This window comes from Sceloporus occidentalis, unplaced genomic scaffold (assembly GCF_023333645.1).
Source record: "Sceloporus occidentalis isolate IW3139 unplaced genomic scaffold, rSceOcc1.0.p SCAF_27, whole genome shotgun sequence".
NCBI classification, from domain to species: domain Eukaryota; kingdom Metazoa; phylum Chordata; class Lepidosauria; order Squamata; family Phrynosomatidae; genus Sceloporus; species Sceloporus occidentalis.
This window is the reverse complement of record NW_028317007.1, coordinates 6,654,445-6,679,099: the sequence shown is the minus strand read 5'-3', so window position 1 is coordinate 6,679,099 and position 24,655 is coordinate 6,654,445. Positions and strand designations below refer to the sequence as shown.

Here is a 24,655-nt window from a genome sequence, read left to right as displayed (position 1 = left end):
TTATCAGAATTAGGGTTATTTAGTTTGGAAAAAAGACGGTTTAGGGGGGACTTAATAACTATGTATAAATATATAAGGGGGCAGTACAGAGATCACTCCCAGGACCTATTTATACCCAGGACTGTATCTATAACAAGGGGACATCCTCTACGGCTGGAGGAAAGGAGTTTTCAGACAGGGGTTCTTTACAGTAAGAGCGGTGAGATTATGGAACTCTCTGCCAGAGGAAGTGGTAATGGTAAACTCAATAAAAGAGTTCAAAAGGAGCCTGGACATGTTTCTTGAAAGCAATAATATTACAAGTTATGGATATTAGATTAATAGGGACAGAATGTTGATCCAGGGATTTATTCTGATTGCCATATTTGGAGTCGGGAAGGAATTTTCCCCCTGGTATGGGGCAATTGGCATCTGCTTCATAAGGGTTTTTTGCCTTCCTCTGGATCAACACAGTAGGGACACAATATGTATATAGGTTGAACTTGATGGACTTTGGTCTTTTTTCAACCTTATGAACTATGTTACTATGTTACCTCCTCCCGGCTGCAGTGGAAGTTGTGTACGCGAATCGCGGACTAAGCACCGGGCAGCGTGTAGAGCTCTTCACGCTGCCTGGACTAAGCACCGGTAAATTGGGGGGGGGGGGAAACAGGAGGATCCAGGTCCCCTGCATCGCTGCGGGGGATCTGGATCTTAGTCTCATAGTCAGACCTAGTTGAGGTCTGATTATAAGACGACCCCGATTATAAGACGAGGGGTATTTTTCAGAGCATTTGCTCTAGAAAAAACCCTTGTCTTATAATCGAGTAAATACGGTACAATATTTTACTACTTTCGTAATATTTTAAGATTCTAAAATTGGTCTTACCTGCTTATTTTCCTGACAAATTGGAAATAGAACTACCCAACAGATTCTAAAGATTCGGTGAATATGGATATATATACAATATTTTACTACTTTTGTAATATTTTAAGATTTGGTCTAAATGGCTAATTTTCCCTGACAAATTGAAAATAGAACTACCCAACAGTTTAGTTGTTCAGTTGTACACTATATAACCATAAGTATGTAGACACCTGACTATGACACGTATATGAGCTTGTTTGACATCACAATCCAAACCTTGAGCGTTAATGCAGAGTTAGCCTCCCTTTGTGTCTATAAAACCTCCACTTTTGTAGAAAGGTTTCCACAAGATTTTGTAATGTGTCAGAGGCACAGAGTAATTTAAGGCTATTCAGACATTTGTGAAATCAGACATTTAAGTTGGATGAGAAAGCCTGGATCACATTAGGAATTCCATTTTATCCCAAAGGTGTCTAATAAAGGGGTTAAGTTCAAGTCTCTGAGCAGGCCATAACATTAACTTTCTCCTTTACTGGTACTAAGGATCTTAGACCAAACCCTGAAAAACAGCCCAGACCATTTTCCCTCCTCCACCAACTTTGCAGTGGGTACTATGTATTATACTATGTAGTGTGCTCCTGGCATTTGCCAAACCCAGGTTCGTATATCAGTATACCAGATATTGAAGCATGATTCATCACTCAAGAGAACACATTGCTACTGTTCTAGAGTCCAGTGGTGGTGTGGTTTCCACCACTCCAGTCAACGCTTGGCATTAGACATAGTGATTTTTGCCTTGTGTGTAGCTGCTTGGCCATGGTAACCTTTCATGAAGCTTCTAACGCACAGTGCTTTGTTATGCCAATGTTAGGCTGATTACTTCCAGAGTGAGTTTGAAATGGTCTAGTGAGTAATGCTACAGAGGACAGGTAGTTTTCACATGCTATGTGCTTCAGCACTCAGTAGCCATGCTCTGTGCATGGTATACCACTGAGCTGTTGTTACTCCTAGGTGCTTTCACTTCAGAATAATAGCATTCAAAGTGGACCTAGGCAAATTTAGCAGAGCAGAAATTCACTCTCTCACACTCTCATTCTCTCTCTTTCAACGTCTCCCTACCTTCTCCGTCGACCAGTTCCGTGTCCCTTTCTCCTTTTCCAGAGTCTCCACTTATTCTCTTGTCTCTTCTTGTTCCTCTGATTTCATTCTTCTGTTTTTTTTCTTTGTCTGGCTTCACTTCCAGTATCAGCCCCTTTAACCAGTCCTCCCAGATCGCTTGCGCAATTGGAGGAATGAGGAGAGGCTGTCCCCCAGTGTCCTCCGACCCTTTTTTGTGGAAGTACTCCAAAAAGCCAGAATAATATAGATGGATTCACAGAGAAAGAGAAGCGCTTCTTCAACGCTATTTCCCCTTTCGTTAAAATTTGTAGAATGCACAAGTCTAGTGCTGTGTTGTAACAAAAAATGTGATATCTGGGAAGAATTTGACTTCAGAACAATGTGGTTCCACAGGTACTTTTTTGGCTACAGGTGATGGGCAAATTGGAGAGTTAAGTAACATATTGTAAAAGTGTTCTTATATGGGATGCCGCAAAGATAAACTGTTATTTTTTGTTATATGTCAAAGATGGAATCAAATTTTTTTCTCATTTAAGAAACCTGGTTTATGAATGTAGAAGCCACTAAAGCCCTTTTTCAAAGAGCTAATTTTTCTGTTTAGTCTACCCACCTTATATAGATGCTTGTTTAAATCATACACTTCATGACCACTGAGACAATGGTTGTCTTTTTATAATTTCCATATTAAAAAAGTAGAAAAACACTGGAGGTATGGGAAACTTTTTGAATATAATGTTAGAAAGAGATACAATGTACTTACTATTGCACACAATGGCCCAATATGGATTAAATAGGGACTTTGAAACATCTTTTTTTTCTTTAAATTAATAGCCATATCCACTTAATCTATACTATTTAATACAAGAAAAATGTGTTTACATATGGGAGTTTTTTCAGCCATTGCTCCATTTATTTACAAACATAGTAAGCAATATATTAATAATATGTTATGCAATGGATATATTATTGCTATTTAGATGTTCTTATGCCCTTAGTGGCATAGACATTGCTAATAAGTATATTACTGTATCCATTTGACAAGTTAGTATGCTTTTGTTTAAGTATTAGTTATTTAATGTATTACCATGTCTTAAAATTTTTGGACACATAAACAAATGGTGTAAACATAGTTGTGTTAAATGTATGGCTATATTTGTACAAAAATATGATACATTTTTTCTCTTTCCCATCCGCTCCTTTTGTTCAGATAATTATATAAAATCAATTAAAAATATAGAAAAGAAAATATAGCTAATATCCTCTGATCTGCCAATAGTAAGAGTACTTCAGTACTTTAGTTAAAAGGTTAATGGGCAGAATAGTCATAAACATAGTAAGGAGCCAGGTGTGGGCTTACCTTGGGGAAGGTGAAATTGTCCATAGGACAATTCTCAGAAGCAAGGAACAGTGTGGTCACATAATGCAGCACTGTGCAAGCTGCTTTGAAGACAGGCTTAAGGTCCACACAAGATGAGTATATGTGTGTGTTAGAGTTACTGAGTGTATGATAGTGTTTGTGTTCAGGATAGGACTGGGGAGAACTGCGGGACCCTAGCACTAGTGTCTTAGCTATTTTATTTTACATGCCCCCTGTGTCAGAAGCTGTCAGCACTGCCCTGCAGATAACAGGGCTATGTGCTACACTGTAGACATGTATAATTCATTCCTGGCACACTTAGTGATACACAAAGACCTACAGCATTAAAATATTCGGGTTATGGATTGTGTAAAAGGAAAAAGTAAAGTTTTTTCCAATCTTCTGTTGTTATTTGCTTAGCATTACAATAATAGGAACAATGATTAGAAAACAAACAATGGAACATCTAAGTTACTCCTGAGGGTTGTGCAGCTGTATTGAAGACTAATTGTTAGGTTTGAATATTGCAGTATTCTTCTACAAAATTACAACATACAACTTAATACAGCTTAGAAATATCTACTGATAATAAACATGTTACTTTATTTTAAATTTGTAAGTATCAAATGTGTATTAGTACAATATTTAAAGTGCTATCATTGCCCCCAAACAACTTGTCTTTTCTCCTTGCCCCCTACTTCCAACATACACTCTGTCAGACATATGTAAACACACTTACACAAATTACACACACTTACTCATACTTACTAACACATATGGACATGTTCATTCTAACACACACTCCATCTCACCCCACTTACACAAGCTCACACACAAACACCTATACATCCATGCTCTCACACACACAATTACACAGCCATGCTCTCTCACACACACACGCACACATAAAATTACACATGCATGTTCACACACACAATTACACATTCATGCTCACACAAGCAATTAAACATCCATGCTCACACACACAAGTGCACATACATGCTCAAACACAAAATTAAATATCCATGCTCGCATTCATACATACAAACAACCCCGCTTAACTGTCACCGCTCCTGCAGCTTATCTGGGTGCTGTGTGGGCGGCCTCGGTTCCCTTCCGATCTGGAGAGGTGCGGTCCAGGTCAGAAGCGCCCATATTTTAAATTGATACGAGGAGACAGGAACATGGGGTCACAACCCTTGTAGTTACGCCAGTGCTGGACTCATGAAAAGAATAGTAACATACAGACTTTTTGCTGCAAATTAGCAAAAAAATTTAAGTTTGTAGCTGAAAAAAGCAAGATTTGGACTAAAGTCCAACTTGTATATTTCCCATTGACAACTTGCACAAAGTAACAAAGGTAACCCAAGAAACTCATGGATTCATTAACCCTCTAGTACACCGAGGTGCAGATGTGACCCATTCAATACATGTAATCGGTATATATATATATATATATTAAAAGGATATACAGCCTACCTATACCCTTTTCAATGGGTGCTTGATGAGGGGGGTTAAAATATAATAAATAACCCTATGGGAGACCATGCTTTCCTTTTATAAAGTATGCACACTCATCATTCAGAGGGGTTATTAAAGATCCCAGCAGGGTCTGGGTGTACCTTACTCTGTCTCTATCCCTCTCCTCACTGAAATTACCTCACTAGTGAAAAATTCTTAGGATATTTGGGCCACTTTTCTTAGGACATAACACTTTTTCCTAAAGTATTTAAGCAATGTCTCTTCCTCTACTCACTGTGATGTACCATGTAGCTTATCAAACAGTGATCAGGATGTTGGACGATTACGACTTGCATTCTTGCTTTCAATACATGCAAATAGCTAGAACAGGTTATCAGAGATCCCAACAGTGTCTCAACAGATGTGTGTGTTGGGTTGCGTTGATGCCAAAACCTGGAGTAAAAAAAAGGTTATCTGACTTCTAAGTTTATAATATTATTAATCTTGTTAAGTTTATTAGAGGATTTTTTTAAGATGTAACAGTACTCATTTTGAGTGATTGTAAAATTTAAGCTGCCAGTTAAGAACCATTAGTTTGTTCTCAATCGACAGAGGATGATCCAGGTTACCAGATAATAGCATACTAATAATGATAAAAACATGTTGAAGCATTGCCATGATTTAGAATCTGCATTATAAGATGTTTAAGTTCTGTTCATTTGCTTTATTGGGGGTGACATACATGGCACACCATTGACTGTCAACAGATGTGTAATACTAACCAGTAATTTCTGTGAGATAGCTCACTAAAAATAATTCAATTTCAGAATACTCATTATTGACAATCTGTTAAGATTAAGGGCATTATTTTCTTTAAGTATGAGCATTTTGTGACCTGTTCTTGTATCTTGCAAGGACAAAAGCCCAGTGATGAAATATACTGTTTACCCGATCAAGCATTTTGTCAGCTTTTACCAGATGTTGGTCTCTGTAACATATGAAAATTACTCTAAAAAAACATTGTGTGTACAATATGTACATTTCATTATTTTCTAAATGCACAGGTGTGATCTACTTGAGAATATTATGATCAGCAGAAGAGATTGAAGAACCCAGTTCTTTGAAAATTGCTTGTAAAATTGCTTGTAAAATCCTAAATAAGGATAAAGTTGACTGTTGGGTTGCAACTAGGACAGACTGAAGCAAAATGCTATTATGTTCACAATGTTTAATTTAAATGGTTTGAGCAATAGTTGTATTTTTAGAATGTTAATTGCTGGATATTTCAGGTCGTCATGGAAACTTTAAACAAATTATTAAATTGTACTCTTTCTACCTACTCCAACTGACTTCTGATGTTCTGAAACAGCCACTTCATTCAAAAAACCTCTTCATGAAACTACATTTGTCTTCTCCAAAGCCAGAGTCCACTTCATATAAAAATAGTTCGGCAGAAGTATCTAAAGATGTTGATTATAAATAAATACATAATGTTTTAAAATGCAGAGTATACATGTATAGGTTAAGGAATATTTTGATCTTTCATTGTAAAAACATCAGTTCACTTTTGTAACATAAAGGACTTTGTGAAATCTATGCACATCATTGGGCCACAGTTTATTAAAGTATTGACATAATACAAGATTTTTAAAAAGTAGTTTATAGGCAAGATCTGGCGAGGAACTAAGATCGACGAAAAAAAACAAATTAAGCATGTTAACATTGTCAATATTTTAATCAATTATGCTTTTTTAATAAGCTAAAAAAAGATTGCCTTGTTGAATTTTATTGCATTCAAGAAACCATTATGCTCTCTTCTTCAACATGATGGCAACAATAAAGATATATTGTGACTATGCTTAGCTACTTACATTCATGAGTAATGGCATGATGGACTTCATGAATGTCTTTCAACACGTAACCTTGCATTATAATCAAACACTCATTTTCACCATTTAATTAATTCTGCTGCCATTTCATTAAATATATTAAATTTGCAAAGCATCACATTCCACAAGAATATACATCTCTTAATCTAGGCAAATGTTATTATTAGTATTCAAATACAGGTTACGGAATGTTTTAGTTTGCTTACTTCTAAGGCATTCAGCCTTGAATTAGAATAATTATTTACAGAGGAATACACGGTGTTTTCTGTGTATGAAGGACTATGATATTTGTGATTGATGAAATTGCATTACATTCATTGGCTTGGAAATGAGAAGGGTCAGACTTGTGGACCGAACATACCCATTATTCACATATATTTATTATACCCTCTTCCATGAAGTACAATGAATGCTTGCACTCAACTTTACATGTTTTAGATTGCTCACAATTGTGAATGAAACATAAAGGTCACAAAAAATTCACCAGCAGGAGAAAGGACAAAGTGCATGTCATGGTTCCCAAAGAGAAAGCAACACCCAGTTACAATGTAAGACCCAGCCTGAGGAGTGAGCAGAAATTAAAGGAGAGCTTATTGCTTAGAAACAAGAAAGGCAGAGTTTATTTTATTTCTGGTCAATCTTGAGGCTGACCCTGTGTTGGGGATGTGTGTCTGGATTATATCCCATATTTTAGGTTTACTGGTCTGTTATTTAGATAATCTATTTATTTTTTTTATTTTTTTTAGCAAGTGTTTAAAAATAATAGAATAAGAAGAGGAGAGTCTGGCAGATTGGGGTAATTGCTATGAGTGAATATGTGAGTGAGAAGAAGTCATGAAGAGGTTAAAGAGAGATACGCGTTTTGGGAAAGCCAGATCAGAAGACAGAAAGCAGGTCAAAACTACTGGATCAAACATCAGGAATAAAAGCCAGAGGATGTTCAGAGCTAATGAAGGCAAAAAACAGCCTTGTAGCATCATCTGCATGCCTGGTGTCATGATATTATATGAACATAGGAGGAGATAACAAGAGAATCTCCCTCAACCGGTGGAAGTTTTACCATAGGCATTAATCCTGTCATTTCAGAGACATAGTGATGGAGTTTAGAAGTAGGGTGAGAGACCCAGGGCCGTCTTTAATGCAAGGCAAAAGGGGTCCCGTCATTCCTTGGGGATGTATAGCAGCTGCCCCTTGAGGCTGCAGCTGAATCCGCTGTGCGACTTGTGACCTATGTCTGCAATGTTGGGTTTTAATGCATTATGTATTTGATCTATATCTCCAATGCTGAGTTTGCATGTGATTTTGTGATCTGTAAGACTGGATTTATGTTCTCCATACATGCAATGGTGTTTCCATGTGTTATTTATTAATGGTTTTATAAAAGATAAAATATGTTTGCACCTTGCACATATAGGGTACAAAAAGAACAGGCTTCAATTGTTTTAGTTTAAAGAGGCCCTTCTATATAGATTATTACATCATCCTGCTAACGTAGTATACAGAGGCGTATCTACTGAAAATAGCGCCTATGGCAAGCACTGAAATTGCACCCCTGTCCAAATATCTAAAACCCATTTATTAGCCCCTGCTGCCCATATATATATAAATATTAGTCCCTGCTGCCGATATATATACCGTATTGGCTCGGATATAGGCCGCACCCTAAAAGTTAGGTGCTTTTTTAAAGAAAAAAATTTCTTCGTAAAAAAAAACCACTTACATATGCTGCCACTCTGCCCCCGCGAGACATGCTGCTACTCTGCCCTTCCCAGACATGCTGTCACTCTGCCCTCCCCAGATATGCTGCCACTCTGCCCCCCCGGGATATGTTGCCACTCTATCCCCCCTGAGATATGCACTCTGCCCTCGAGATGTGCCCCCCCCGAGATATGATGCCACTCTACCCCCCCCCTGAGATATGCTGCCACTCTGCCCCCAAAAGGCCCCCCCCCCTCTAGACTTACCGGTGCAGACTCCCCGGGGTCTTGCAGGGCCGGCGGGGGACAGCTACGCAGTACACGTACTCAACTTCCAGTGCTGGCACTTCCGCCGTGGGAAGTGCCGGCAAGGAAGCGTACATCGCGCAGACGTTCACCGGCTGCGGTGATGCAAGCGTTAACAACCTCCGCTGCCGGCACGTCTGCACGATGTGCTTTAAAATCTCCCTTGCATGTATGGAGCACATAAATCCAGTCTTACAGATCACAAAATCACATGAACATCTGCGCGATGCGCTTAGACAATCTCCCGTGCCGGCACTCCCCCCGAGGCTGTCTGAGCGTATCAGAGAGTAGGATGCAGGTCCCCTGCACCGCTGCGGGGGATCTGTATCCTTACCCCGCTGCCTGCCCGGCGCCCGGGACTGCATGTCCCGGGCGTGGGACGCTAGACCCCGAATATAGGCTGCACCCCCACTTTAAAGACTTAAAGTGGGGGGAAAAAGTGCGGCCTATATTCGAGCCAACACGGTATATATATATATATATATATATATATATAAATATTAGACCCTGTTGCCGATAGTAGGTATAGATCAACACACAAACCCAGATCAATTGAAATTCACTTGTGATCTCAGCACTGAAGGTATATATCAAATAAACAGAATCAGACATACAAATCCTGTATTTGCAGGTATACAATAATAATATATGAAACGTAGCATCGCAGGTATAGATCAAATAAATACATGGAAACAGCATTGCAGGTATTAATCAACTTAATATGTCTTATATTAACCCTGTATTTTCAGGTAGACATAAATTATGTATGGAAACATAGCATTGCAGATATGGATCTACAGAATAACACAAAAACCCAGCTTTGCAGGTATAGATCAATTGGAATTAACATAAAAACACGGCATTTAAGGTATATTTAAACCCCCCTAAATTACAGGCATAGATCACAGGATGCACACCCCAAAGCCAGCCCTGGCGTCCACACTGCCCACAAAGAACCTGACTAGCACCCAAATAACACACATAAGATTTGCCATCTTTGTCCCCAAATAGCCCAGCACAAGTCAACTTTGTCCCCAGTCTGGCCTGTGCCATCTTTGTCCCATATACACCCTGCCTGTGCCATCTTGGTCCCCAAGGCTCAAACCTCCTGCTAGTGCCATCTTTGCCCTTCCACAATTATACATCTATGATACACACAAACACTTTTACAGTCACTCACTAATTCACACTTTAATTCAGACAACTCATCCACACATTAACTCATGCTCTCCCTCATTCAGACAATTCATCCACATTAACTCATGTTCTCCCTCATTCAGACAACTCATGCTCTCCCTCATTCAGACAACTCATCCACACATTAACTCATGCTCTCCCTCATTCAGACAATTCATCCACATATTAACTCATGCTCTCCCTCATTCAGACAATTCATCCACATATTAACTCATGCTCTCCCTCATTCAGACAACTCATGCTCTTCCTCATTCAGACAACTCATCCACATGTTAACTCATGCTCTCCCTCATACAGACAACTCATCCACATATTAACTCATGCTCTCCCTCATTCAGACAACTCATGCTCTTCCTCATTCAGACAACTCATCCACATGTTAACTCATGCTCTCCCTTATACAGACAATTCATCCACATATTAACTCATGCTCTCCCTCATTCAGACAACTCATGCTCTTCCTCATTCAGACAACTCATCCACATGTTAACTCATGCTCTCCCTCATACAGACAACTCATCCACATATTAACTCATGCTCTCCCTCATTCAGACAACTCATGCTCTCCCTCATTCAGACAATACATTCACGTATTAACTCATGCTCTCCCTCATTGACTCAATGCATCCACACATTAATTCACACTCTTTACTTATATCTACCCCCTCTCCATCCCTTATCACTTTCTAACCCCTCTCCCCCTTTGTAGTTCTCTCACCTTGAGGTCCAGCGACGGGAGCATGAGGCTTCTGTCTTACTGCACTGCTGCGGTGCCCGCTGCTTCACTGCTGAGTGCCGTAATATTGCCGTATGTTGCTAGGCACCCCTCTCTCTCCTCCGCATCAAAAAAAAAAAAAAAGACAGCGTTTAAAAGCTGCTCGCTGGTGCCCGCTGCTTCACTGCGAAATGTGATGTCATATTACGGCGCTCAGCATGAAATGCCGGCACCGGGACGGAAGTAGAGGCCTTGTGGAGTAGAATGAGGGGTGCCGAGCGGTTGCTCGGCGCCCCTCTCTCTCCTCCGCATCAAAAAAAAAAAAAGACGGCGTTTGAAAGCCACTCACTGGCACCCCCCTTTCAAATGGCGCCTATGGCACGAGCCATAGGTGCCATACCCTAGATACGCCTCTGGTAGTATAAAAACTTAACTTAAAAGCAAAATTAAGGAAATCAAAATTTCCTCCACCAAGATCCCAGTATCAAAACTCTCCTGGGAAAAAAGAAAAATAATCGTGATTTCTTATCAGTAAGAATCTATATGAAATAAAAAATAACCTTATATGATATCTCTGCATTAGTAATACTGTACAGGGCACATGAGAAATCAGAAGCATAACATCCCTTTAATTCCTTATTTTTGACAGAACCCACACAAAGGCATTTTTGTAAATATTTGATCGGCTGTACATAGTAATGTAGCTTGATATACATTATGTGGCTTTTTATTTCAAGACACCTTAAGTAAAGAGATTCAAAATTCCAAAACATGTTACCATATACAAAACAAGAGAACTCAGAACTCAGGATATCTGTAAGTTTGCTCATTTTGTCCCCCTGGTTTATCTTTTTATACATTAGAACACCATAAGATATCTGTGTACACTTCCATAGTGTAGACAAACATAGGTTTTTTCACTGCTTATATAGTAGTTCTACCAAGGAGCTCACAAATTAGTTATTTAACAAAATATTTAACAAAATAATTTAAACAAAAAAATCATCATGTTTTCCAAATTATTGTGTGGATATGACTGTACAGAATATAAATACTAGTCTGTGGTGGTCTGCTCCTACCTAGATTGCTGCAATAACATTTAAAAAACATAATTGAAATAAAAAAATGCAAATCACTTGCCTAGTGCATTGACTATTCATTGTTGAAAACCATTTGTTTTCCCAATAACTAATATTCAAATGTTTATACAAGGACTGGATCACTACTATTTGTGTCAATATTTTCAGAAAATTACATTCAAAATGTGACTGTACATTTCTCCTGGTTTAAATTTTGTTTGATTTATATATATATATATATATATATATATATATATATATATATATGCATTTAATTGGTGTGTCTAACATTAGAGAAAGTTTACAATGCATGATCTCATTAAGGAATCTAAATACACATCAATGTATTTTATACATGTTGTTATAAATATAACTATTGGAATGGATTTAACCAATTTGTAACCCAGTGACACAATCCATGAATAAGTCACACTGGTTAAATGCCTCAGGCAGATAATGAAGTTATGAAGCTCAGAAACATATTCTTAACATAAAATGGTGAACCTATATAGCTAGTTATATAAGACATAGCCTCTAGACACCACTTTTTTTTAGGCTCCTATTAACATGAAATTTGCTACGTACTACAGCCATTACTTTGGTGCTTAGTGTTTAACCATGTAATCCCCCAATAGACAGTGGTGTATTCAGGGGCCTCAGGGCCCCGGTGTTAGAATCTGTTAAGGACCCCCCCACCCCCAACAAAACATGATTTTTACATAATTTTTTTTCAACAAATTACATATTGAATCATATCTGTCAACTTTTTCAACTTACTTTATCTTCAACAATGCAGCATTCAGGATAGGAAAAAGCCACACGTCACAGCCATTGATGGTGTGGTTCTGCAAAAATAAAGGACAACCATTAATCAACATTGTTTATTAAGCATCCCTCCCTTCAATAAAAAAATCATGATTTATAAACAACTATTTTGGGGGGTTAGCTATAAATAACACACAATTCATCCACATATTAATTCATTCTCCCTCTTTATTTCAATATACTTACTACCCCTCTTTCTTACTTTTTATCCCCCCTTTGCTCCCCCTTCTCACACTATCTACCCACCTCTTCCCGCTTCTCACACTATCTACCCCCTCTTCCCGCTTCTGACACTATCTACCCCCTCTCCCCCTTCTCACACTATCTACCCCCCTTCTCATACTATCTACTCCTTAAAGGTGCACAGCCTCCATAGTGTAACCAGGCTGTGTGAGGAGATCAAAGAGCTCCCTTATAATGGTCGATTGAGAAGCAGGACACAGTCGGGCCTAATCACACTAGACGGTAATCTGTCCCAGAAATGAACAAGCAGTGATAAAGGTCTGCACCAAAGTAGGACTGTGACTAGCCAGGCAGGCAGAACAGTTATTGTGAGTGTAGATATGTTTACTGTATGTGTGTAAGTATATTAGTATGTGTGTGTTTAAGTATGTCAGTAAGTTACTGTATGTTAGCATGTATGTAAGTATGTTAATTCATGTGTGTGTTAGTATGTGTTGGTATATTACTGTATAAGTTAGCGTTTGTAAGTATGTTAGTGTGTGCAAAATATGTTAGTATGTTACAGTATGCGTAAGTAAATATATTTAAGAGGAGCATGGATGTCCTAACTGTACATCTTGCAGGAGGGCCCTTGCATTTATGCAACTGTGTATACAAAAGGGAGCAAAGAGGAGGAGTAAGGTATATGCATTTGTATGTGGTTAGCATGTCTGTGCAAGTGTGAATGGTGTTAGAAACTGTGTTACTGTAAGGTGTTTTTTAACATATGATGTTAGCATGTGTGTGTCTGTTACTGTATGATGTTTGAGTGTTTAAGTGTATGTTAGTGTATGACGTTAATATGAGTGTGTGTCTTAGTATTTGGTGTTAGTATGTTGTCAGTGAATGATATCGTTAGCTTTCTGTGTCCGTGTATGGTGTTGGAGTGTCATTGGTGAGCCTAGGGTTAGTGGCGTCTGGGAGTAGGAGAAAGAATGTGTACGTACGTAAGTTATCCCTACCACAAGAAACAGAAAATAAAAACTTCACAACCCCCATACCCCCCAAATGTAGTCCTATAGAACATAACAATACTGTGTGTGGCATTGTTCTGCAATCTGGGAAAGCTGATGAGCATAAATTGGGAGAAAAACCTGTTGTAGATGGTACCTAACAACTAAAAAAGTATCTCACTGGTTATCCAGTACAACCAACCTATGCTCCAAAGTCTGGACTCCCTGGTTTGAGAGCAATGGGTTTGCCTCTCTATAGGGACTGAGTCAAGAAATAGTTCTATATGATGACAATATTAGTTTTTTCCTTTTACACCAATATACACCCCTAGCTGCTCTATTCAGTTATGCAGCAAATTGGCAGTGCCTGGCTGAACAAACAATTGATTGAGAATCATGTCTGCCAGACAATGATTTACACATGTATACATAGATCAAGACATGTGTGGTTTGGTTGACTTTTCTCATCACCTAATTCAGAAGAGTTTGTATTAATAAAGTATGCAACTATGTATCTTCATGTGTATTCACACTATTCATGTAGCTGAAAGTTACTGAAGAATATACACACAAATGTCTTTATTCTCATAGACATTATATGTGACAAACCAATAAAAATGTCATTTTACTAAATAGTACTTGTGTTAATTTGGTAGTGGTTTGGAGGTGGCAAGGCAATGAATGGATCTACCTGAGAGTGCATTCTCTACCACTCAGTTGTCCTTTAAATGTACACTTTAGTGTCCCAGACAGGATCATGTACACAAATGCATTACATTACTGTGTTAGAACTTTAATATACATTTTATGGTGTTTATGATGTATGCTACAATATAGATATTAGTAGAAAAATATGCTCTCAGAAAAATCAGATATTTATGTTTGGATTAGAAAGATTTGGCCATTCATTCTTAAAAATATTTGCCATCCTTTATGTAGTTAATGGTTAACCTATTTTTTAAAGAAATATATATATATTTAAAATACATATTATATTCCAGATCTGTAGTAGGAATTAAAAATAAGAATTATGTACAATTGACAATATGATTTCAATAAAGAGTATCTGAGTAGTGCATCCATGTGTTGTAAATGAGATACAGTTTTATAGTACCTTAATCAATATTAACTAGAGGGCATACTTAAAGTTTATAGTAACATAACACACCCCTAGTAAATCAAATATTCTTGTGTCTTTTCACTGTGTGCGATTACTGTTACAAGCAAATGCACATGTTACTTTCTTGTTAGATTACTTGATAATTTATTTTTTGTATCTGAATATATTGGTGGATGGCTTATTGTGTCATGGCTCCATTTTGCTGAGCTCAAAGGCATAAAAAATAAAGAGAATGTATAGATGGGCTATATATATCAAATGTGTGAATACTTCATACATTTATAGGACACTGTTTTAACACTATTGCTAGCTAGAAGTTGTTGTCTAGCATCATTTCATTGCCAAAGTTAAATGTATATGTGTATATTTATTCTGTAAGGTTATTCTACAGCTAGGGGCTCAGCATGTAAGTATAAAATAAATGTGCTTTGGGAGATGGCCTCGCTGAGAGACGATTGAAGAAAGGAGGAAATCTGGAACTGCTTAGGTTTGATGGAAGTGTTAAGATGTTAAGTCTCTAAAGCATCAATTAACATTGATTGAGCCCACATTTATTCATTTAGAAGTTAACATCTGAGGTTTAATGGGTGAACACGACTATCGCCTGTTGCAATTATTTTCTTTTGGTTCTGGAGTTGAGTGTTTTTTTTGTCATTTTTGTAGATTAAGCTTTAATGACTTCTAGTAAATGTAGGAAAATGTAACAGTGACAGGGTATAGGATAGCAATGTTTCATCAGCATTATGTTTCAGAATTGAACTAGCAGAACACATATCTAGGTGAAAGAACTTTCCAAAATGGTTTATGTTGATGTACATACTACTGCACTTACTGGAATGATATAAATAACTTCAAATATATTGTGCTACTTTAATCGAGTATAGGCAAGTTTGGCAAACCTACAATGTTAATAAAGGGAATATACTGTATATTGGTGGATATGAGTAGAAAAGCAGTTTAATTAAGAGGTTAAAAACCTTTAGTCCTTCTGATTAAAATAATAATTGACGTCCTAAATTTTATTAAAGTGATATTTTTTTTTAAAAAAGTCCTCTGTTTTCATTCCAGTGGTTAATTCAGCTTCCACCACTGTCTACTGGTAAGTCTCAATGTGTCATTTTTATTTATATTGCTACATACTATCAAAATGATATGTTGGAACTTAAACCCGCCAGTGGTGGAAATTGAATTACCGGTAACCACTGTACTCACAATAAATAATTTATTTTTAAATATCTATTTAGTAAAATGTCAATTATTAATTTAATAGGAAGGACCAACGATTGTTTACATTTGTCTGTGGATGTAATTAGTTGCAGTAATTTAAAAAGGGTCGCATAAGGTCCATAATTAAACAATAAGTTAGGGTGTAGGAGGTGGGCATGCGTAGCCACTCTTGTTGGAAACACCGTAAAATCTTAATTAATTCACATTGATAAGGTCACATGTTAGAATTGGTAGGATGTCTCATTTGTTTTAACAACTGCAGACTCTGAAAGCCTAGGTTTATTAGTATTCATAAGGAAAAGCCAAGTGAACATTCCTTATGGTTTAGACAGAGTTCTTCTATATATATATATATATATATATATATATATATATATATATATATATATATATATATATATATATATATATATATATATATAGATGATTTCATATTGGCCTTCTTCATACCCCATATGTGTTGCTTTATGACTAAATCATCAGTTTGTTTGTGCTTCAACTTCTAGTGACGATTGAAAGTTCCCAAAGACTCTCTGCATCATCAGAAGAAAGAACTCGGGGTATTATATTTACACTCTGACTTATGTCTCCTCTATTTTTAATAGGCAAATACTAACTTAGTGTTATATAATTACCCACTGTGGATTGTTGTTCAAGTAATTAATGCTCTTACAGCCATGAGGACAGATTTATAATTAGAAAGAGGAAAAAACATGATCTTTTCTTGCATCTCCATATTTGCTATTGTGGTGCTCCTACTTGTTTTGCATGGCTCATAGAAACAAAAGGCATGGAGGCAAAGTAAGATTGTGAAAGACTGCAGCCAAACCGAGAGCCCAATCTCAGCATTACCTCTGAGCAGCTTACATGAAATATCTACTGCATCAAAAACCACTCCCCCTCATACAACCAACTGTATAACTGCTTAGCCTTATTAGTCTGGGAATCAGATACAAAGCAGTGCAACAAGGAAAAGAAATGTGCCATAATGCAATGGGAAGCCTATCCTCCCATCTTTCTATTTATCTATGGTCATCTATCTATAATGGACATATTCTGCAAGTATTTATAATGCAGAAACAAATAGCCAGAAACAGGTCCATGGCACTCAGTTTAATTGCATCTCATAAAATGTACAATGCAAAAAAATACACAGAAATCTCTCATCCCCTCATGCTCTCTCTCTCTCTCTCTCTCTCTCTCTCTCTCATGCTCTCTTTCTCTCTGTTGTTCCCTCATTGTCTCTCTTTCTCTCCCTCATTCTCTCTCTCTCCCCCCTCTCTCCATCATTCTCTCTCCCTCTCTCATTCCCTCACCCTCCCTCTCTCATCCCTTCACTCTCTCTCAGTCGTTATATACTTATGTAAAGCTTGCCCTGGTACAATACACTTGTGACCCCTTGAGTGCATACATTCATGAGGATTGATAGTAATATATATATATATATATATATATATATATATATATATATATATATATATATATATATATATACTAGGGGGTGGTGTGTGTAAATAAGGAAGACCTTGTGTGCGTGTGTGTGACATCACACAGTTGCACTTAGGCTCTAAACTTAGCCTCAAACAAAAAAAAAAAACCTACCACCCATTTTCAGTAAGCGTGTCAGTAGATCGCTGGTCTTTACTACCAACATTTTTTAACGCTTGCCCTGTGCGTTGATTGATTTTTTTTCAGCATTCCCTGAACAAATGGATTTTTGCCACTGCAGCTCAGCAGAGGGTGTCAGATCTTTCAGAGTGCACCAGGCTGGATCCAGCAGAGCCTCTTAGCAACTCACTTGTTCTCCCAGACACACACACACACATAGAAATATACACACACTGCGTGTGCTGTCATCCACAAGAAGCCTCCTAAGATCCAGAAGAAGAGGCATTGAAGGGGTGAAATGGACAGCGGAAAAACGCAGCGATTGCGGAAATTTTGCAGCGCCATTGGCTTGACGACGACTGCTTAGGCTGGGGCGTGATTTTAGCACCAAGAAGCTGTGAACAGCTCACACGGGGAATCGAGCTGTATGAGAAGGGAAAGGTAACCGGCATCGGGCAACCTACACCCGGCTCAGAGAGAGGGAGAGAGAGGCAAGGTTGGTGGTTTCAGGCACAGCTACACACAGCTCTTTCGCCCATTAGCCTGTCTGTCTGCGTCTATAGCATGGCATTGCTCAACATTGGCAGAATGCGTGTTACCAGCAGGATTTGTAAAACCTGACACAGAATATCCACCGAGCGATTATTCGGATGTTTTCTGCTGCATTCGTGATTCATCCTACGTGACTCCGTAATTTGTGGATATATTATTGACTACCGTCTGGGATTATTGCGGAGAAAGGCGAAAGGGGTTCTTCGCGTCCTTTCGGTAATTCTATGGCTGCTCTCTCTCTGTAGAAATACTATCTATCGGGATATCTCTTATGGAGATGGATTGCTGATACTTTGCAATGAGATCGGGGATGAATTGCTCTGTTTAAAAATGCTGCTTTGGATTCTGCTGCTGGAGATATCTCTTTGTTTTGCCGCTGGGAACGTTACCAGAGACGTTTGCAAAGAAAAGATCTGTTCTTGTAACGAGGTAGAAGGAGATCTGCACGTAGACTGTGAGAAAAAGGGATTTTCGAACCTTCAGCATTTCTCTGCCCCCACATCCCAATTCTACCATTTGTTCCTGCATGGGAATTCTTTAACGAGGCTTTTCCCTAATGAGTTCGCTAACTTTTACAATGCCGTCAGTTTACACATGGAGAACAATGGTTTACATGAGATTGTTCCTGGTGCCTTTCTGGGATTGCAGCTGGTGAAACGTTTGCACATTAATAATAATAAAATCAAAGCTTTCAGAAGACACACTTTCCTTGGACTGGATGATCTAGAGTATCTCCAGGCTGATTTCAACCTGTTAAGAGACATTGACCCGGGTGCGTTTAGAGATTTAAACAAGCTAGAGGTTTTAATTTTGAATGACAACCTCATTAGCACATTGCCTACTAACGTGTTCCAGTATGTACCGATCACACATCTGGATCTCCGGGGGAACCGAGTTAAGACCTTGCCCTATGAAGGAGTCTTGGAACAAATCCCAGGCATAGCTGAAATCCTCTTGGAGGATAATCCTTGGGACTGCAGTTGCGATCTGTTATCTCTAAAGGAGTGGCTAGAAAATATCCCAAAGAATGCATTGATCGGTAGAGTTATTTGCGAAGCCCCCACCAGGCTACAGGGCAACGACTTGAATGAAACCACAGAGCAAGAGCTTTGTCCCTCAAAAAATGCAGTGGATTCAAGCCTGGCTGCTCCCCCTGCCCAGGATGAAACCTGCGATCCTGGACCAATCCCAACCCCATTTAAGGTCAACGGGCAAGAAGATCCTGCCACCCAAGGCTCATCAGTAAGCGGGGGTACAAAAACCCCAGGGAACTGGCAGATTAAAACTCGACCTACAGCGGTTGTGTCAGAAATGAATTCCAATTACAAAGCCCCCCACGTGTTTGTATGCCCATCGTTCTGCAGTTGCGGTCAGCAAATCCTTGGCCCGGGTCTAAAAGTTGACTGCAGTAGCAAGAACGTGAAGAGCTTGGCAGATCTGGAGCCCAAACCACCAAACGTCCAGGAATTGTTTCTAAGGGAGAACAAGATCCATACCATAAGAAGATCGCACTTTGGGGATTATGGCAATTTAACTTTACTGGATTTGGGAAATAACAACATAGGCATGGTAGAGAACAACACCTTCCAGAATTTAACAGATCTTCGCTGGCTCTACATGGATAAAAACTGTATAGATACCCTAATGCCGGATAAATTCACAGGACTGCAGAGTCTGGAATATTTAAATTTGGAATTTAATTTCATTCAGATGATCCTCCCAAACACATTTAATCCAATGCCCAACCTTAGGATCCTGATCCTAAATAATAATCTCCTTAAATCACTACCTGTGGATGTTTTTGCTGGAGTCAGTCTTTCCAAACTGAGTCTTCACAATAATTATTTTATGTACCTTCCAGTGGCTGGGGTGTTGGATCAACTCACTTCTATCATACAGATTGATTTGCATGGCAACCAGTGGGACTGTTCCTGCAACAACGTGCCTTTTAAACAATGGGCAGAACGCCTTGGCCCCGAGGTAATTATAAGTGATCTCAAATGTTATTTCCCGGAAGAATTTTGGGGGAAAGATTTCAGGTTTCTTTCCAATGATATGATGTGTCCATTACTGTATGCAAAATCACCCACCACTTTAAATTCACTTAACAAAAACAGTACTGGCTTGACTGAAACCAATACTCATCCAAATTCCTACCTAGAGACCAGCCGAGTATCAATATCTGTTCTTGTACCAGGACTCTTGCTGGTGTTTGTAACCTCTGCCTTCACAGTAGTTGGGATGCTCGTCTTTATCCTTAGAAACAGGAAAAGATCAAAGAGAAGGGATGCCAACTCATCTGCATCTGAAATCAATTCCTTGCAGACGGTGTGTGATTCTTCTTACTGGCACAATGGACCATATAATACAGATGGCACCCATAGAGTTTACGATTGTGGATCTCATTCCCTATCAGACTAGTTGTCTATGGCTGAGGCACAGGGGTGGTAGTGAGGGGAGGAGGGTATCATGAAAGCAATTATCCCTGCACCCCACAGCTTTCACATATACAAAAAGGGACACGGAGATGTATGTGTATAGCTCTAATATTTGCTCTGATTTTGCCAATTCCATCAAATAGAATTTATTTCAATGCTACCTTAATTGTGAATAACAAAAAGTGGACATCAGTAAGGAACCAAGTATCCTTCAAGAGACATATCTATATGTTAGGTACCCTTATGGGCTACCTGCAGCATTTGACATGGAACACAACGGCTATAGACGATGTAACCTTTCTTAGAAATGCGAAAATATTTATCAAGGGGGTGTTTTGAAGGAAGATTAGAGGCTGGAGTTTGGTTGGGAGGGGGGCTATACCATGCAGCATTTGCTCACTGCTGTGTTGGTGCAGTTGGCTGAACATTGCAAGAAGGCATGAATGTAATGTAAATAAATGACTCCCAATATACCAAGTGCTGCATGGCTCGCATGGATACAACGTACGCTGGGGGGCGCTCGAGTGAACCGAAGATCACGTATGGGCATACAGTCTCTTTGCACCCCCCACCAAGGCTCATCTTGTCCAACTCTCTCTATACAGTATCGGTATACGAAAAGTGCCATTGCTTTATCTTTTATAATGGATACATAGTATGGATCATCATTACTGTGGGGAAACAAATATCAAAAGTACTGGTTAATTTAAGACGTGTCTGCATGAATATTCATAGCAATTACTTATTTCTCTTTCTTTTTCCTCCCCTGTCCTTATTTTTTAAAAATTTTGCAGACAATATTTGTGTTTGATTACATATTTACATTTGCATTATCTTTATGAATGTAAAAAAAGGAATTATTGATCGTTTTTTTCCCCTTTTCATTATGGTTACAGTAAACACTCAAGGGGTATTCCGATGCAGACGAGCATCTGGATTTAACCCCATGGGGGCCGGGTGAGTGTGCAGAAAATAAATATGTGGCTCATCTGTTCGACTTTCAAAAGGGTTAATGTCATTGTTGAGCTTAAGGTGAGAGTAAAACAATGGATGTACAAAAAAAAAGCTCAGTTTTGGAGGTGCTCAAAAGAAAAATAAGGAAATAACGCTGAAATTCAGTAATTATATTGGAAAATTTTATAATGGCATATTTTTCAGTATTAAAGTGAAATGTTTCCAAATGTTGGCTGTGATTGTCAGTTGTTGGGGTTATTTTTGGTCTTGCAATTTATTTGGATTTGTAGATTCCTCCATTTTTGATAAAGAAATGCAATGGCTTTTATATGCCCCCTCCCCACCATGATACATGATAAGTTAACACAGGGTAATGCAGATGCAGCATTCTAGAAGCTCCTCTGGAATTCATGTAATTGACTTGCCATAGACCAGTCTCATTAACTGATTCTAGATTTGAATCGTCAGCATTTCCAGCCCAGAATTCAGCTTGAATGACTGACAGTCTTGTCTGCAGAATATTAGCATCTGCTGGAAATTTGAAAATGAATTAGTTAAGCAAGCATCTCAAGTCTTGTTGTTTTTTTGTTTTCTTTTTTACTATCACAATACATTGTATGAATAAATCTCTTTGTTTTGAAACATTTTCATCTGGGTTCAGTCCTATCAATGCAACAGAGACTGTATAACCCAAGAGAATCCCAAATTAAAAATACATAAATGATTTGATATGGTTAGAGTGTGTTAGCCTGGTTTTCTTTTTCTTAATAACCCTTCCAAAATAATTCTATACTATGAAATATGACAATTAGTCTGAATATGTTCTGGATAGGTAAACTGGTATGTGGCCTATTATAAGACAGACACTCAATCAATGTTGATTTGCAAATCACTCTCCTGCAAACATCTTATCAGTGTACTGTATATAGCATGTGTGGTTACCGGTATCAGATAAAGGCATTAGATCTGTATTTTACCTAGTTATTGGTGGTGGTAGGACTGATGTTAAGAATATGATTGGGACAAAACGTGCAAAACAAGATATTTAAAAAATATATTTTTTTAGTGTTAAAAAAAGACTATTTTGCATTTCTCCTGGTTGCCTACCCATGATCTTTCATGTTTTCGTGGTGTATAGTGTGGCCAGTGGGTCACAAACAATGTTATTTATGCAAAAAGGCAATATATGGATAAAAAAAATATACAACTTAAACTTTGAATATGGAATGTTAAAGGCTAAATTGGCCAATAGTATTTTGTGTGCGGTTTCAAACATTTTTCTGAATAAAGTCGGTAAAATAATATTAAAGATGACGGTCATCTTGCTTTTCTAGCTGGTATTGTAAGTCGCAGATCAATTTTTTTTCTTTTGGTGATAACAGTGCTTTGTGTGGGGGTTCTGACTGTTGCTACTAGAAGAGTATTAGTATACTATTGGCAAAGGAAGAACCATATTTTAAGATTATTTTTGCTTCCAAATTGCATAAATGACAAAAGAGTAAAATGTTATAACAAAAACATAAAAATAAGCTCAAAACCTACTTGAGGTAGTGTTTTGGGTTTTTTTTTACATTAAATTAAGAACCTTCAAGACGTTTTCTATTTATTGACACTTCTGGGTAAGCATCTTTATAGAATTGTATGCATTCTTAAAAGAAAGCTTGCAAAGTACAAATGCAACCAGGCATTGTATAGAATACCAAGGGTGTGTTAGCAATATATGAGAATTTGTTTTTCCCAGAGAAAAGAAAAATAGTGTTAAAAATGTGTAATTATTACATTTTGGCCAGGAATGATGATTACTTTGCTATGTCTTCACATTAAACTGTTTTGTATAATATAGCTTTGCTGTAATCTTTTTTTAAATACCCTTGCCCTACGTGAATCACTCATGTTGCATCATTCTTCCCATCAAACCTGGAAGATGAGCATTGCTATAGCGGCATTTTACAGTTCATTTTGCTTGCTAAAATAATCTGAATGGCAATATATTTAATATGTAGACCGGTTATGTCTTAATAGTGTGCATATGTATCTAAATATAATATATTTTAAATTAATTCTGAATTGTAAAAACAGGAATTCGGTCTAATCTAATGTTATGAAATAAATCAGGAATGGATAGCCCCCAGGTGATTTCTTGTAATTAACATTTTTGTGCATATTTAAAAATATATCATTTTTGAGATCATTATAAAGCATAATATATTTCAAGCAAGTTATAAGGATATCTTCTGTAATAAGTATATTGTTTCTTGCAAAGACAACTAATTTGTTTGGAAGCCTTTTTGGCAAACATGTAATGCCATGTTTATTTTTTCAATCCTATACGCATATACAGTGTAAATGCTATTATACATATAAAAGTATACACAAGTAATCTATGCTCAAACAGTGTCTGTCCTTCCAACGATGGAAAAGTAATGTATTTTCTCGCAGTAAAACACGATAAATGTCAGCTACAAAAAGATTTGTATTTATTACTAAGTCATTTTTCTATCTATCTGTTGTCTTATATCACAGAATAACTGTGCTATTAGCAGTATAGGAGAAAATAAGAAAGCAATAAATGCTTCTCTGAGATTTTACAAATGCTTTACCATCATATATGGTCTACCATTACATGCCACTGTTCTGATCTGTCACTAATGGGACAGAGTTGTGTTCCCCTACTTGCTCAGTAATTGCTGCTGCTATTGGATTCCTGCCATCACTGGTGGATAGGCATGAGTCTGTTGGGGATGTCAATATAACTACTATCCTAATTATGTTCATGCTGTGGGTAGATGAGTATTACTGTTCCACCCGTTCACTGTATGACGCATTTACTAAGCCTTTATTGCTTCTACATATCACCCACCTCTCGCACATGCAACATAACTGGAAAAGGCTCATAAGCTCTATCGTAAGGATAGTATATCGGCATTGCATCTTAGAAGCAATGTTTATATATATATATTAAAAAAAAAAAATGTGCATTTTGTAAGAAATGGCTTATGTTTAAATGTCAGAAATAGTGCGTTCACATACACTGTTTATTCTAAAGGCAATAAAAAATACATTTGATAAGACCATACATGTCAATGGTT

The 24,655-nt window shown here is 37.8% G+C and overlaps 1 protein-coding gene across 1 annotated transcript; it reads left to right on the top strand.

Moving 5' to 3' along the window:
- The first annotated feature begins 18,504 nt into the window (after positions 1 to 18,504).
- LOC149299889 (SLIT and NTRK-like protein 1) lies at positions 18,505 to 20,595 on the top strand. Its single transcript, XM_089485906.1, has one exon. It carries the CDS (start codon positions 18,505 to 18,507, stop codon positions 20,593 to 20,595), a length of 2,091 nt encoding a protein of 696 aa, XP_089342032.1.
- The last annotated feature ends 4,060 nt before the right edge of the window (positions 20,596 to 24,655 follow it).

What these genes read in the sequence shown, in the direction of transcription:
- LOC149299889 (XM_089485906.1), top strand. Translation starts at nt 18,505, where the DNA reads ATGCTGCTTTGGATTCTGCTGCTGGAGATATCTCTTTGTTTTGCCGCT.